Genomic DNA, 17,292 nt, shown 5'->3' with positions numbered 1-17,292 from the left:
CACACACACCACACCACACAGATATACACACACCACATACCACACACACACCACACACAGATATCACACACCACATACCACACACAGAGATATACACACACCACATACCACACACACAGATACACCACACACACCACACTACACAGACACCACACCACACACACACCACACACACACCACACCACACACAGATACACTACACACACACCAGACACCACACACATACCATACCACACACACCACACACACACACATACCACACCACACATACACACCACACCACACACACACAGACACACACACCACACACACACACCACACACACAGATACACCACACACACCACACTACACAGACACCATACCACACACACACCACACCACACACACACCACACCACACACACACCACACCACACACACACCACACCACACACACACACAGATACACTACACACACACCACAGACACCACACACATACCACACCACACACACCACACACACACACACACATACCACACCACACCACACACACACCACACACACACACACACACACACACCCCTGTGAATGTCATGGCCACTGAATAGAAACATACATACCTCCTGTCTCTTTCTCTCCTCCTGGCTTACATTCTGAGATAACCCGTTTCTTTTTACCTAGAGGAAAAAGTAACAGACGTGAGCTGGTAGACCTCAGCAGTTTCTTAACATGTAAGGCATAAGGCGGATCTCCACACCTTTCCAAAGTGAATGAAATTAGGCAAAGTGCTGAATTTATCATATGTTAATGTTTTGTTCTCAAAACTCTCAAATAATGCTTAATCCCAGTAGTAAACTAGCATAGTTCAATAATAACTAAGACCTTTCTAAGACAAACCCTTATTGGGTGAAGTTTTTATATTCTAGTCTTTTATTATTATTATTATTATTATTCTAGTCCTAGTTGTGGATATTCTGAAAATGCATATCGTATTCATCTACCAGATCATAAAAGAAGAAATCCAGTAATAAAGAGAATGAACCAACGGCTCTGGACTTTCTTTTCTCTAGGATCATGCGTTTACAGCCATATTAGCACTGTCTCCCAAAATGTTTCCATGGAATACCGATGCTCTTCATAAAAACCTAATTATGCAACAAATCAAAGCACCCATGCTGCCCAAATTTCAGTCTTTTCAATAGGTGTAGATTTGACCCAAAAAAAAAAAAAAATAGCTTAGCATTCTTTTCAGAAACAACAGTTCCTGCGACAGCCATGAACACAACACAGTAACACGTTGATTACTGCTATCTCCACTACTACACATTTCTGTTTGATGGGTGTGTTTTCCATCATAACCCAGTTTCTGAACCAAAAACTGGATGACATAAATTTCCGGAAGGCAACCTGCCTCCTTTGCTACACAAGACATTGAGTTTGGCATGTGAAGAAATGGAGTTTTCCCGTCAAAGATTGAATCAGAGAAAAAAGTAAGGCCTGTGAGAAACACAACCTATTCAGTCTCTTGCTAAACAGAAAGAGCAGGGTCCCGTGCAGTTGCGTACCAGGCTGATAATCCTCTGCTTGTCAAGTCGGCATCCTATATTGGCACCAGCTCATGTTCTGGTTGCTCCACTGTGGTCCAACTCCCTGCTTGTGGCCTGGGAAGGCAGCAAAGGATGGGTCAAGGCCCAGGGTCCCTGAAGCCCCATAGGAGAGCCAGAACAAGTTCCTGTGTCCTGGCTTTAGACTGGCTCAGCCCTGGCCTTTGAAGCCATTGCGGAAGGAACCAACAGATGGAAGATTTCTCTCTAACTCACCTTCTCTCTGTATAATTCTGCCTTTCAAATGAAAATATATTTATATTTAAAAAAACATAGAAAGAACAGCAGGCAAGAAGAGCGCTCTCTCGTCACGTCAGAAAGTAATAGCAACTAATCTTTAAAACTTTTTGGCTATCATACTTCCCCACCAATTCAAAATTCATGTTCCCCTAAAATCATTTTAAGTTGATATCTAATATTTATCATCACAGCAGCTTTAAAGATATAAGAAATTCATTTTCATGCTAATTGTAAATGTAAAAATCTTAAAATGTGTTACTCTGCTCCTTTTAATGTATCAGGTAGAATACAAAAACATAGTAATTTGACTCCCAACATCACTTATGTAAAAATAAAAGTGAGGGTAGGCGTTGGTACGGTGGGTTAAGAGCCTACGTAGCAGGTAAACAGCCCATGTCAGAGCTCGTGCGATCAAAGTTCTGCTTCTGCTTCCAATCCTGCTTCCTGCTAACGCACCTGGTAGGCACAGTTGATGCTCCAGGTGCTTGAGTGCCAGCCAATCACAGAAGAGATGGTCCATGGAGTTCCCAGCTCTCGGCTCCCACCTGGCTACCGTGGGCATCCGGGGAATGAATGGGTAGCTGAAATAGCTCGCTCCCTCTTTTTCTTGCTCTTTCTCTATCTGCAACTCTTTCCAGTAAATCTGGTTTTTTTTAAAGTGTTCCCCAACAGTCAGAGCTTGTTGATGATTCTTCTTCTTTCTTGAAATCATATTCATACAGCAATTTCTCCCCAAAATTTCCTGATCATAACCATAATGTTATGTATGAGGAACTGTTAATACTCACTTCTCAGCATTCTTGACTACAAAATTTTCAAATTTACTTTTCGAAATGTCCTATGATAGGGAGCTTTAATTATAAAATATTCTACTGGGCTATACAATAACCATATGTATTAATGCTCTGTGACAAACACAAAAGGCCACATCATACTGGGCTGGCATGGTGGCGTAGGAGGCTAATCCTCCTAAGGTGCCAGTATCCCATATGCCTACTGACTCGTGTCCCAGCTGCTCCACTTCCCGTCCAGCTCCCTGTTTATGGCCTGGGAAAGCGGCAGAGGATTGCCCAAACTCTTAGGCACTTGTACCTACGTGGGAGACCCAGAAGCTGCTCCTGACTCCTGGTTTCAGATCTGCTCAGCTATGGCCATTGTAGCCATCTGGGGAGTAAACCAGTGGTTGAAAGGTCTGTCCCTCTCTCTAACTCTGACTTTTCAAGCAAAATAAATAATTTTTTATTTTCAAGCAAAATAAATAATTTTTTTCTTTCCTTAAAGTAAAATTCTATGAATATATCTTCCTGAAATGAGGGTTTATGGGTGCTTTAATAAAGAAGGCTTTGCTGAAATCAGTACTGCACTCTGTGTTCAGGTGGGCTTTACACCTGGAGCAAGGCCCCACAGTGAGACCCCAGGCAACTAACAGGCATGTGTCTCTACTAAGATGGCGAGAGGGCTACTGTGAAGAAGAGGTGGGCAAGACGACAAGGCTCAACATTTCAACTGCAGATGAGGTCTTAGTGTCAAAGACCAGGACCCAAATGCTGAGCATCCGGGAAGCGCTACCTTTAAACCTGTCCTAGCCCAAGCTTGCGATGTCTTCATCAATCCCTGGGGCAATGATATACAACCCAGGATGAAGACCGTGGTGCGCACTTGGAAATATCACTTGCTATTGTTTTTGTTCTTTTGAACAAACTAGAAAGCAGTACAGTAAGCAGAAGGAGTCCTAAATTAAGAGTAAAATCTTTACTCTTTACTGAATATTTACTGTGTACTGGGAAATGTGGTAAGCACATTACATCCCTTTTGCCTTTGAGCACTGAAAAACTCTAGAAGGTGGAGCCTTTTCTTGTTCCCACTTCACAGATGGGGATAACAAGGCTGAGAAACCAAGAGCACACAGCCAGCATGAGGCAAAGCCAGGATCTGCATTCATGCCTGCTTCACACCAGGGCACCTTCTTGGAGGGGCAGAGATGGAGACAGGGAGCGCTCCCATCCACTGCCGCATTGCCCGGATGCCAATGACAGCCTGGGCCAGGCCAGTGTGAAGCCCAGAGCTGTGGATTCTACCCAAGTCTCCCCCTCAGCACGTGGGAACCAACTTCTTGAGCCTTCCCCTGCTTCCTTTCAGGGTGCACATCTGCAGGAAACTGAAACACAGCATGGGGTCCAGAATCAAACTCCGGCACTCCACTGCAGGCTCTGAGGGTCACCAATGCCAGCACTCAAGGCTTACATTTTTAATCACATTAGAAATTGCAGAATCTCCTGGTTCATCTGTATTCTGGAATGTTCTTAGTCTCACACACCACGCTGACCCAGGGTTAGTCTGTCTGTAAGAATGCATGGCTGAAAAGGCGTCTTCCCACGTGATCCCAAGGGAGGAGCCTGCTCGAATGGAACCTTTCAGAGCTGCTCCCTTCAGTGAAGCCCGGGCAGGAATTTCACAGGATTTCCTGCCTGACACAGAGTCCTGCAGCTGGCGATGCAGGCAGCATGCCCACACGCTCCGCAGGTGAGCTCACCAGTGAGCCTCCCCACGCCTCTGTGTTCAGACGGAGTTGAGGCTCAGAAGGCTGGGGGGCACGAGTCTGAAGACTGGGGAAATCCATGTAGACAGACTGAGTTGGCCTACTAGGAGAGCAAGAGGACTGAGGCCCTCTTGAGGGGGTCAGGGAGGTTGTTTCGAAACAGTTAAGTATGAATGCATGCAATTATCATCTTTCCCTAACAACAAAAATGGTAACATACTCCTTTCATCAAAAAGTCATCCATAAGAAATCAGCAGACCATATAAAACCCACTGCGCTAGGAAAAAAAAATATTCCAGGAAGTGCTCTTAAATTGTGATTCGCTACATTGGGGAAACAGTTTTCTCTGAAGAGATATGATCAGGCAGCTCCCTGGGGCTGGCTGCCAAGGCCTGCTCGGGGCACAGCACAGCCACAGGTCACGTCCACCCTCCAGCGCTCAGCGTGGGCCAGGTTCCCAGGTTCCCTGTTCCCAGGCAATAGGAGTCAGCTTGTCCACCTGAGACCTCCTTTCAACTCCAAACTGCACAGCACGTGTGAGCAGATGCCAGAAGGCGGAAGTTCAGGAACAGCCCCGATGACTCCAGACACTGAGGATGTGGAGAGAGAAACCAAAGGGGGAGGAAAAGGGATCCCAAACGGGACCCTACAAAGACTTGCAGAGGTTAAAGATAAAACCAGAGAAGAACAAACACATCTGGGCACAGCAGCAAGTCACAATCCCTAAGAAAGAAGAGGAAGAAGTGAGAGAGAAAACAAAAAAGGAAAAAGGATGGGAAGAAGCACAAAATTCTTAATGGGAAATATTCTGGAAATTTCTTATTCAAAAACAGTGACCTTATCAATAACCTGAAAATGTCCAAATCTTCTTAGCATTAAAAAATTGTGTAAAATATAGTCACAGTTTTCAAATGTATCTTTTGCTTGTATATTTTTTTACTAAAATAAAATTGAAAGTATCGCTGAGTATCTCATGTCTTTTAAGTGAGCCTTTTTCTCCAGTTGTGGAAAAGAGAAGATAATACATGAATTTCTAGAACCTATGAGTATTGTTTTGATATTTGAAATGAAAGGGATTGAAAATTGTACACAAGGTGAGTGTTTGGCCTGGTGGTTAAAGTCTCATTAAGGGCCTGGCACAGCAGCCTAGCGCCTAAAGGCCTTGCCTTGCATGCTGGGATGCCATATAGGCACTGGTTCGTGTCCCAGCTGCTCCACTTCCCATCCAGCTCCCTGTTGGTGGCCTGGGGAAGCAACAGAGGATGGCCCAAAGCCTTGGGATCCTTCACCCATATGGGAGACCTGGAAGACTCCTTGCTCCTGGCTTCAGACTGGCTCAGATCCAGCCATGAGGCTGCTTGGGGGAGTTAACCAGAGGATGGAAGATCTTGCTCTCTGTCTTTCTCTTTGCAAAATTTGCCTTTCCAATAAAAATAAATAAATCTTTAAAATGCTCATTAAGATGGCTGTGTCTTATATCAGAGAGCTTTGCTTCGGTTTGTAAGCCATGCTACTCCAGCGTCCTACAAATGCAGATGCTGGGAGGCACAGTGGTCAGGGGCCTGCAACCCGTGTGGGAGATGCGGATTCCACTCGCAACTCTCAGCCTTGTCCTCCAGCCAAGCCCAGCCAGCTAGGGGAGCGCACCAGGGTATGAGAGGGCTTTACCTCTCCGATAAATAAATATATAAATGAATGAATAAATAAATAAATAAAATTGGTACAGGCTCCCTTTTATGTGTTTCCTTTTTTATTTTTTTGAGGTTTTATTTATTGTTGGCATCGCTATTTGGATAACCATGCTTAGACTTCCTGTTTGTTCTTCAAACTGCATGTTGAACAACTGACTGCAGACAAGTTCTGAACTTGTCAGGCAAGCTTCCCACAGCCTTTTCAATGGCAAAATATACATTTCCTATTAGCTCCAGCTTAGTAAAACTGAGAACACATAAACACACACAGTCAAAACAGCTTTGCTTGAATTTTTATGAAAATGCTGCCCAGGCCAGAAGTTGTATTCTGCATAAGCCGCCCCCCTAAGATCTGCCCAGCCCCACCTCATCCACAACCAAAGGTTTGGAGACAACCCTTTACCAAGTTGTGGCTGCCACAGAACATGAACTTCAAAGGGTTCAGGATCTTATATAACCGAAGACCACACAAATGAAGCCAGGATACAAACAGTGTCACACGGCTGGGGAGTGGTGGGTTAGCGCAGAACACACCAAGTTTCTTTTTCAAAGGAGATGTGGAAATACCGCATGTTCTCGCTCCCTCGTTGAAATTCAAAAAGTCTATCAGTGTGGCATGGCGATTACCTGAAGCTTGGAATGGCAGGGAAGGTGTGATGGACCACGGCCAGAGAATGGGAAACAAGGCAAAACTGGACAGATGGAAGCTCTTCCGGTGCCCCACAGCACTGTGGGCTGACTAGTTTCCCAAAGCTGGAAGAGTGTTGCTGGTAAGCTTAAAGCATAAAGAGAAGAGTCTGACAATGCTACTGAGTTGATCAGTCTAAACTTGTGTTGAAATGCCACACTGAGCCCTGCGTGCAAGCACTGATGTGAATCTGAAACAGTGACGGGCTGGTACTATGGCTCAATAGTCTAATCCTCCACCTCCAAGCACAAGCATCCCATATGGCCGCCGATTCTAATCCCGGCTGCTCCACTTCCCATCCAGCTCCCTGCTTATAGCCTGGAAAAGCAGCAGAAGATGGCCTAAATCCTTGGGACACTGTACCCAGATGGGAAATGCAAATAACATTCCTGGCTCCAGATCAGCTCAGCTCCAGCCGTTGAGGTCACTTGTGGAGTGAACCAGTGGGTACAAGATATTTCCCACTACATCTCTCCTTCTTTCTGTAAATCTGCATTTCAAATAAAAATAAATAAATCTTCAATAAAACCAATTAGCAAGGCAGATAATAAAGGCTCATTTAAAAATTGCTTAATTTTAAAATATGTCAAGAACCTGTCACTGGTATTCCAATTCCTTTATTTACACAGCTGATCTCTCTGATCTACTGTTAAGGAGAACTGCATAATCCTTGGCAACAGTCTTGCATCTTGCGAAAAACCGCACGGCCCACAAGGGCCAACCAAATAAAGCAGCCAGGCCTTGAGGCTTATGCTCCTCCACAAGAGAATTCCCGAATGAACTCAAGTTATTTTACTACAAACCACAAACAGGTAACCAAACAACTGCACAGGAATACACTCATGTGCTTTGTAAGAAACTGAAGAGTTCATTGTGCATCTCTTCATCTGCAGCCAGCCTCACTAGCTGCTACTACCCACACCTAGCCAATTAGGGAGTGAGATGTTCTTAAGTGATTGCTTCAATCACTGTACTATCAAATGCCTGCCCTGCAGCAGGTGCTGTTCTTCCCATGCATCAAAGCCATGTAACATCTCTTCAGGAAAGTTGATATTACCCCTGGCATACAAACACCAAATACACAAAAGAGTGGTGAAACCATGAATGTGGAACCATGCTCACCACTACGACCATGGCACACACCTTTCTGACAAGCTTCTGAGTTGTGATGTGTAGTTGCTCTTAGCCTAAATTAAGGTCCTTCCCTTGGGATCCCCAGAAACCACCTTCCTGTGTCCCTCTCTAACGAGGCAGGGGAAGCTCAGCTGTCAGTCACAGGGCTCCCTGCTCATTTCACTTCTTGACTAGTCTGATGTTTGCCCCACTAAACAAGTTCTTTTCCTCCCCTCATGGCTGTCTCCAGCCTACATTCCCCAGTGTAGACTACTGACCCTGGATCAAATTTATCCATTCTCTACACCCAAATGAGAGAGAGGGATGCTTTTCTCCCATTTTCATCAGCAATTGGAAGAGAAAATGATGTTAGTAAACCCTGAGACCTAATAACATGGAAATAGAAAGAGGATGATTTTAGGACAAAAGGACAATACTTCCAAATTGTCTAATGTCTTCATAACATATGAGCTGGGGACCACACTAATAACGATTAATAGCTGAGGATTTCTGGGTGGTGGTAGAACCCAAAAGTACTTTGCAATCTTCACTGGTATGTTGAACTTTTATGAGAATGTATTTGCATCATCACTTCTCTACTCAAAAAAAAACATTATTTCAAGGAACCTAACTTTAAACTTTAAATGCAAATAGGAAAATCAGTTAAAAGACTTCAATTTCCACTTAGTGCATTAACAATGCACAGGCTTTAAGAAGGTGTGAAAGAAACTTTAAGAACAAAGGAAATAATGTATAATGTGGTCAAAAGAAAAAAAAAAAAGAAACAGGTTACAAACAGCAAATTTAATGATACAAAAAGATATGTACAATACTGCCAATAAAAGAAAAAAGCCAGATGGCAACAATACCACTGCACCATCGAATTTTTACTTAAAAGACTACATACATAATCCTGTGTCCAGCATGATGACTCATTGGCTAAATCCTGCCTTGGAAACCCCAAGGATTATATGAGCACCAGTTCATGTCCTGGCTGCTCCACGTCCCACTCAGTTCCCTATTTGTGACCAAAGCCTTAGGACCTGGCATCCATGTGGGAGACTCAGAAGAGGCTCTGGCTTTGGATCAGTTCCTCTCCAGCCATTGCTGCCCCTGGGGGAGTGAACCAGTAGATGGAAGATCTTCCTCTCAATCTCTCCTCCTCTCTGGATATCTGCCTCTCCAAGAAAAATTTTTAAAAAGATTGTCTACACGGTCTTAAAAAAATATTCTTACATATTTTATTAGACAGGCAGTGAGACAAAAGCTTTTTCATTGCTTTGCTGGCTCTGCAGATGCCTACAGCAGCAAGGCAGAGCCAGGCCAAGCCCAGGAAACACAGCTCCAGCTGGGCCTCCCATATGGGGGACACGGACCCAAGAACTCAATATATGACCTGCTGTCTGATGGGGGTGTGTATTAAAAAGGAGCTGAAATTGGGAACAAAGCCAGAACTCAAGCACTCCGGTACAGGATGCAGGGATTCCAAGTAGGATTTAGCCGCCAGGTCAAACACCCACACCTCTATAAGCACATTTTTTTTAAAAGGATCTGATATGAAAAGTAGATACCAAAATGTCAATAGTGATTAGATTCAGTGAAAGGATTCCAGCTAAATTTTTCTTTTGTATCTACTGATATTTTCTTATTATTCCATAAGGAAAGTGCCTTGACTTTGTAAATAGTTTTGTTTTCAGTAACAAAAACCAACATTTGTTTCAACGCCCTTTTTCAATAAAGAAAAGAAAATAAGTAGGGCAGATACCAATTACTTAAGGAAGCCTGTAGTATCTGTATTTCTCTGTTTTTGTCCCAAAGGAAAGCTGGAGAATGAGAGGTGACCTACAGTAAGGATGAATAAAGAAGCTGAGGTACAAGGAGGCACTAAGAAAGAAAAGATTTTAGCCAAGCCGAAACCAACATCTGATGAGGTTGTGTTGAAAATGAGTGATGACAGGCCAACCGGCCAGTGTGCGAGACAGAGACGAGACGGGCCAGAATCAGTTCAGGATGACGACACTTGTGCATAGCGCAGGTGTAAGAATGGGCTGACTCCGAGGCAGGGCTGTTCAGAGGTACTTCTCAGGCAGCTGGGATCACCTGTTCGTAAAGGTGGTACCAGCATTCTAGGTGTTAGTTTATTTTTGTTTATGATTTTTATGCAATGGCAGATGGATAAAGACAAACTCTAAAACAAAACCTTACTTAGAGCAACACTGTGAAGTGAATTTCCTGGATTTGCCGTCAAGCATGCAGAGTGAAGTGCATGTTAGAAACAACAAGGAGGGCCCGGCAGCGTGGCCTAGCGGCTAGAGTCCTCGCCTTGAAAGCCCCGGGATCCCATATGGGCGCCGGTTCTAATCCCGGCAGCTCCACTTCCCATCCAGCTCCCTGCTTGTGGCCTGGGAAAGCAGTTGAGGACGGCCCAATGCATTGGGACACTGCACCCGCGTGGGAGACCCGGAAGAGGTTCCAGGTTCCCAGCTTCGGATCGGCGCGCACCGGCCCGTTGCGGCTCACTTGGGGAGTGAATCATCGGACGGAAGATCTTCCTCTCTGTCTCTCCTCTGTGTATATCTGGCTGTAATAAAATGAATAAATCTTTAAAAAAAAAAAAAGAAAGAAACAACAAGGAATAAAGGATGTTTTCCATGAGGGGTAAAAACCACATAGCAGTTTCAGTGGAATTATCCTACTACCTGGACATCTATGGTTACAGATTGACCAACTCATCGCTTCTCGGCCTTTGGCTAAGATTAAGTGCAGATTGACCAACTCTGCTTCCAACTAATCATGTATCAAATCTTCCTCATGCCATTTGTTTTGGTGTCTCTTGTAATCCCAGTCTTGCCTTGTCTAGCCCCGTTGTGCAGGTAGTTCTCTCTACCACCAGTGCACGCTATGTGTCATTTCCCTTGCCATTCTGCCCTACATTCTGCCACAAACCTCAGTTGGGACTTCATTTCCATTGTCTTCCAAATGAGGTTTCAAGCCCCTAGAGTGGAATCTTGATTTTAGGCTTATTTAATTTGTCCCACCTACTACAGTCCAGTGGGATAAAAAGTCATTTAGGTGGCATATTTCAAACAGTATCTTACAACTTCTCAGTGAATGGTAAAGCAGAAGGTCCCTTTTCGGGTCAGAGCTGTGTCCGAGCAGATAAAGCCACCGGCTATGATGACACATTATCATATGCAGGTGCTGGTTTGAATCCCAACTGCTCTACTTCCAATCCAGTTCCCCGATAGGGGCCTTGGAAAAGCAATGGAAGATGACCCACATACTTGGACCCCTGCTACCCACATGGGAAACCTGGATGAAGCTCCTGCTTCGGTCCGGCCCAGTCCAGCCATTGCAGCCATCATGACAGTGTGTGAGCAGACAGAAGTCCCTCTCTCTCTTAATCTCCCTCTCTGTCTCTGTGTGTGTGTGATTCTTCCAACTACACATTGTAATTTTCTCAAATAAATACATCATTTTAATAAAACATAGTCTTTTTTATGGGTCATCCGCTTTTTAAATGTAATGAAAGAGAAGGGCTGGAACAGAAAATCCAGTAGAGTAGAGCAAGTGTCAAGGGTGACTTTCTGCCTTGCACAACTTCTTTGATGCACACAGAAACAAACACAAACTAAGTGACAAGGTCAAAGATATTTCTCGTGACGACAAGTCATTATAGACCATAGTCAGAACAGCCTATCCATGATGTCTAAATCAGCCATGTCTTAAACATCACCACAGAACACACAGAAAAGCTGTGCTGTCCTCCGAGCTTCCTGTGAAGAAGCAGCCCAAGGTAGCTCTGGTCTGCACTGCAACAGATCATAGAGTCAACATTCATGGGGAGAGAGCTGGCCAGGCACATGGCCAAGTGGCAATGCATTTTTAAGTAACCTATTAAGTAGGGGACTAGCATCTCATCCAATTGGTTGGTGCCTCTCAAAAAACTCAACTGCGTGAAAACTGAAAGGACTTTGTGAGAGCTGACCAGAGCCATGCCAGGTATCTCAAGTTGAAGCTGTAAGAGCTCACACAGTCTGAGCATGCAGGAGCCAGCAGGCTGAGTCATGGAGTCAACACTGCTCATAGAGCACCACAGGGAAGAAGAGTTCCAGCTCTTCCAGAACCCTGGGCACATGCGGTCATTATCTGAAGACACTTCAGACACTGTTCAGGAACCTTCCCTTTCAGCTACAGGCTCAGTAACATCACAGAGTCTTGGCCACTGAGGTGGAAAATGGAGAACTAGTACTTTCCCTCATGGTGTCATCATAAGGACATCACAAGCTGTGCGTGAATTCACCTAGCACAAGCCCTGGCACATCATAAACTCCCTGCAAACAGCTAGTAAATAATTGAACTGTGTGTTAGCTGATCAAGGTTGCAATGACCTATGAAAAACTGCAGAGTTTCAGCTGTTCTGCAAGACAGCAAATGCACTGCTTGCTCATATTGAGACTTTGGACCCACCGAAATGCCAGGCTCCCTGTTGCTCAGGTGGGTAGGCCACAGCCACGCTCTTTTGCACACCACTACCAAAGCCAGGGTTTCTCGTTACCCAAAGTACAAGCTGCACTGTGTTTATATATTATTGCAGGTGATTCAGTGGCAGCATTTACTTCCTACATTAAAACAGGAAGTAGTCTGGAATTTTGTTGTGCTGCACACAAAACTTCCTTTGCAGAATCTCCATGAACTTCATTGTCCTATCTTTTCAAATATTAGGAATGCAAGCTGGAACTGCCCTAGAAATTTTAACAGATGAGTGCACACACACACACATAATCTGGAAAAAAATCAAGACTCTGGAAAATCTGAATAAATCGACAAATTTAACAACAACCTTTAAAGACTAGTCCTATAGTTACAGAATCAATAGCATTTTTTTAAAAAAATTTTTTTTTCTGGAAAGGCAGATTGACAGAAAGAAGGACAGACAGAGAGAAAAATCTTCCATCCACTGGTTCACTCCCCAAATGGCTACAACAGCCAGAGCAGAGCTGATCCAAAGCTTGGAACTGGGAGCTGGGCGCTTCTTCTGGGTCTCAAACGTGGGTGCAGGGTTCCAAGGACTTGCTGCTTCCCCTGGCCACTGGCAGGGAGCCAAATCAGAAGTAAAGCAGCTGGGACACGAAGCAGTGTCACAGAGTGAGGATTAACCTTGTGCATCACCACACTGGTCCCTCAACAGGAATTTTGACGATGATGCGACTCTCCGACCACATGGAGATGGAACCCTGTGTGGAAACGGCCCTGAAGAAACAGTCCTATCTCTCAATTGAGACAGAAGACCCCACAAAAGGTCACCTTCAGGTCAAGTAAATACAAATGAACACACAATCCAAATTTCAATGCGACAGAGCCTTGCTCCACAAATATTCAGAACCCCTGACACTTCTACTAATACACTATGCTCCTACAGAATATAGAGTATGCTATTGAACTAGACATATCTATCCACTTTTCCAAATATCTCATTGAGAAAGATGCTGTGATTTAATTTGACTTCACAGTAAGCAAGTGCTGGAAAGTCCGAAGTGTATGGTGTATTTGAAGGCACAAGAATGATGGCATTTACATGAGAGTAGAGGTCAGAGAAGGGGTCCGCACACCGAGCAGAGGGACTGCCAGCACTCAGACCAGACGAGCAAGGAAGCCCCAGCCGGGATGGCTGTGTGCTGCAACAAGTCAGTCACCAACTGGGGTGGAGAGCCGGAACCCCACACTAGAGTGCCTGGCTCGAGTCTGAGTCCGATTACTCCACTTCCTACCTAGCTTCCTGTTAAAGTGCAGTTTGGGAAGCAGCTGGGACCTCTCACCTACACAGGATTCCTGCATTTCTGGCTTCTGGTCTGGCGGCTGTGGGCATCTGGGGAGTGAACCAGGGTCAAGATAATCACTCTGTATCTCTCTCTTCCTTTCAATCAAACTTAGAATGAATGACTTTTCATAAGAGGAAAAGCCCAAGGTGTGCTGGCTGTATTTCAAGTCCCTTCACCCACCGACGAGAGTCCGTGGACACAATGTTCTCTTAGCCTGTGGCCCTCCAACGTCCCCCGCTCTCCACACTTGCTCAGCCAGTGGTCTGGACAGACCGCAGCCCACGTCACTTCATCTGATACCTTCCTCCAACAGACAGCACCTTGCCCAAACAGGCGTTCTTCCCCACGGGACCTCGCACAAGCAACCACGCAACCTGCATAGCTTTACCTGTGTTGTAACGCTGCAGTCATGCCTGATGTGATTTGATAGTTGATGTCTGTCACCCCACTCAGGGTGTGGGTGAGGGCGTGAATGCAGCACAGAGTCTGTGTGAGGGGAGCAGGCCTAGATAAAAGACTCGACGAGTGAAAAATCATTCACCAAAGTCTGTCACTGATTTTTCTACCCAGTGAAAGAATGCCCTCTCTGTCTGAGTCCCAGACCTAGGCTTCTGATGGAAACATCTCTTTTCATAGCTATCATCACAATTAAATCATCCTATTCATCTCCCTCCCACTGTTGGAGGAGCACCTGTCTCTTCTGGTCTCTGCCTCTCCCGGGGAAACGGCACACACACACACACACACACACACACACACACCCTGCTCCCACATCCATTGTTCTCCCAGAAGCTGAGCACTTCAGGGCAGGTGGGTGGTGTGCCAGTGCTTATGTTACAGCTTCCCCCACAGTCCACCCACAGTCCTTCCTCTCTCCATCTCTGTAGAAAGATCTAACACTGCTGTAACCTGGATAAAGAGAAATTTCTTCAAGTTTTTTATTGAGCTAAAAGGCAAAGAGGCAGAGAAAGTGCAAACTTAAGAGATCTCCCAACTACTGCTTTCTCACAAGGTACAACAGCAGGGCTACAAGTTCCAGAAAGTCGCTCCTGAAGGGAAACGTTGTGTGCCTTGAGAGCTGAGCCCAGATTCTAGCTTTCCCACTGCACTATTTAGTCCCAACAAGCACAGGACAGCACATACCTTGATGAAAATATAAAAACCAGTGCCTGGTTAGAGTTCAGTATTTTTTACCCAAATGCAGAAGCACATGGTGATTTTAGATCCCTGATAAGGCACACACCAGCCAGCACATGCAAGAGAATGCGGGAGGATGACTATATTAGGTGTGGAAAACTACACCAGTGGACCTCTGGGTCTGCCTCTGGAGCCTGGACTCCCTTTTCAAAGGTACCTGACATGGCAAGGTGATAGAAATTACACAAACACACCCCATGGCAAACAAACGGGGTCAGAGCACGGCCAGCGAGGGTGGCTGTGGTGCTGTCGCCGCACTTAACAAACACCGATTTCGCAACAGTCATTTCTCAGTGCATGCACCGTGTGTGATCTCGGAAGGAGGTGGGAACCTAAAAGGTGCTGAGATCTAAAAGAACAGTAAATACTTCCAGGACCGTACTAAACAAAGAGCCTTAGCAAAGCCCTGCGGCTGGCGTTGCAACCAAAACTCAGCCGGTTACACATCTGGCTGTAAGCCTAACAAGTACCCAGTGTTCTGTCCCTGACTAATACAATCAACGTTTTTCTTGAAACACACAGGCTTTTCCTGGAGACCCAAGAACTGCTGGCTTAGTGCTCGCTCTGCTGCGTGAGGTGAGTCTCTGTGTCACTTGCTCGTTTGTGTGGCAGGTTTCTTGTCTCTGGGCACACTTTTCCAGATAACCAGATTGAGAGATCAAATTGATTATTTCAAGTTCCAAACCTCAAATTCCTATAACTAACCAAAAACTGGATAACCGCATACATTTATTTCAGATACATCTGTGTTCTCAAAGTCATGAAGAGGGGAGAAATGCGGAGTCCCTGTCGTGAGAAAGCCTGCTCTTGCAGTAACGAACACCCCTGTTTGGACTATCAAATCCACGCAGTACAAGCCTGTCTGTGTCTCACATGATCACACAGTTTCACCTGCATTTCTGACCACAATAAAATGTGCCTCTTCTGTTTAGACGATGAGTCAGCCCCGCCACCACTGCTAAATAAATTCACCACTAATTCACTTTCATCCCACGACGGGAGCTGTGGCAGCCACAGCGTTCATTATTCTTCTGAGGCCTGGTGAAGTGCCTCTTGCCCACAGACCTAATGGTCCCCTATTCCTAGATGACGTACTACAGTTAAACCTGTCCCAGTGCTGTAAACGGTGACCACCTGTGCGGCTGAGCACTACCTACTCACACTGTCCAATGAAACTGAAGGGTACACAAGATCGCACACACACACAGATAAAGACGTTACGGAACAACTGTAAATGACCACACACCGCTACACTTTCTGTAGAGTCCGCAGTGCGCTGAATCCTTCTCATTGTTAACTAACAAGGAGAGCTTCATCACGCAGGCAGGTGTTTGTCACAAAGATAAAAGACTTCTAAAGAATAATCAACAAATGCTAGTGTGCATACACACACACACACACACACGCACTTACAAGCTCCCCTCATAAGCAGAAAGAGAAGGTATATGCCAAACGGAGACTCAACCGTCCACTGCCACAAAACCACATGTCCTACTCTCTGGGACCAGGCCTCACTCTGGAAAAGGGCTTAAGTGACACTTAAAGATCAGACGGCAGCCACTCTACTAACTCGGTTTATTAAAATGGCAAGCAGAAAAACTGATGAGAAAAACCAAAAGGAGAATTATTTTAAGAATTGTCCCAAATTCTGCAGTTCCCCCACAAGGAGGGTTCACGCTCAAGTTCAGACAGAGAAACGGAGGCACTGATGTCTTGGGAGACCTATCCTGACAGTGCTAATGATTCACGCAGTCCCCTCTCCTTGGGGCCAGACTGCCACCCTGACATTTACTGATGGGTAGTCTTCTCGAATGGCAATAGTTCTGGATGTTAAAAACATGTGCTTTCCTAAGAACTCTGAGCTAGCTGAATCTTTTCCAATGGATATAAAATCCCTATGGGAAGTGCAGAATGGTCTCTGAATAGTGAGTACTTCCGGCAAAGCAAAGAAGCACAAAAGGACCAGAGCAGGAGCGGTGGCCAAATCCGTCCATGAAAACGGAGTGATGCACATATGTTAAAATGTTAACATTTGGGCCAGTAGCTGGGTGCAGTGCTTAAACATCACTCAGGACACTGCATAACACATTGGAACCCCCATGTACAAGTCCCAGCTCTATTTCTAATCCCAGTTTCCTGCTAACGCACCTCTGGGGGCACGTGATGGTCCAAACTGTCTTACCCATGTAAGACACCCAGACTGAGTTCTGGAATGCGTGTCCGCAGTCTGGCCACATTCCAACAATTACGGGCACTTGTGGAGCGAACCAGCAGTTAGAAAATGTGTCTAACTCTCAAATAAAATGAAAATAACATTTGTAAGAAAAGAATGGAAAAAAATTTTAACATTATTAACGTAGCTGAAAAGGATGCATGCCCACAAGGGCCTCCGATTAGGGTGAGGAGGGTCAAGCTATG

The 17,292-nt window shown here is 45.2% G+C and overlaps 1 protein-coding gene across 1 annotated transcript in view; it reads right to left on the bottom strand.

The window, feature by feature from the left end:
- Positions 1-17,292, bottom strand: part of ARHGEF26 (Rho guanine nucleotide exchange factor 26) — a 113,829-nt gene that overhangs the window by 82,587 nt on the left and 13,950 nt on the right. Inside the window, exon 4 of the mRNA XM_004598087.3 lies at positions 601-657. Coding sequence (XP_004598144.2) covers positions 601-657 — 57 coding nt within the window. The remainder of the gene's footprint in view (positions 1-600; positions 658-17,292) is intronic.

The sequence above is a fragment of the Ochotona princeps genome, chromosome 3 (genome assembly GCF_030435755.1).
Source record: "Ochotona princeps isolate mOchPri1 chromosome 3, mOchPri1.hap1, whole genome shotgun sequence".
NCBI classification, from domain to species: Eukaryota; Metazoa; Chordata; class Mammalia; order Lagomorpha; family Ochotonidae; genus Ochotona; species Ochotona princeps.
Note: the sequence above shows the minus strand (reverse complement) of the source record. Positions and strands in the feature narration are given on the sequence as shown.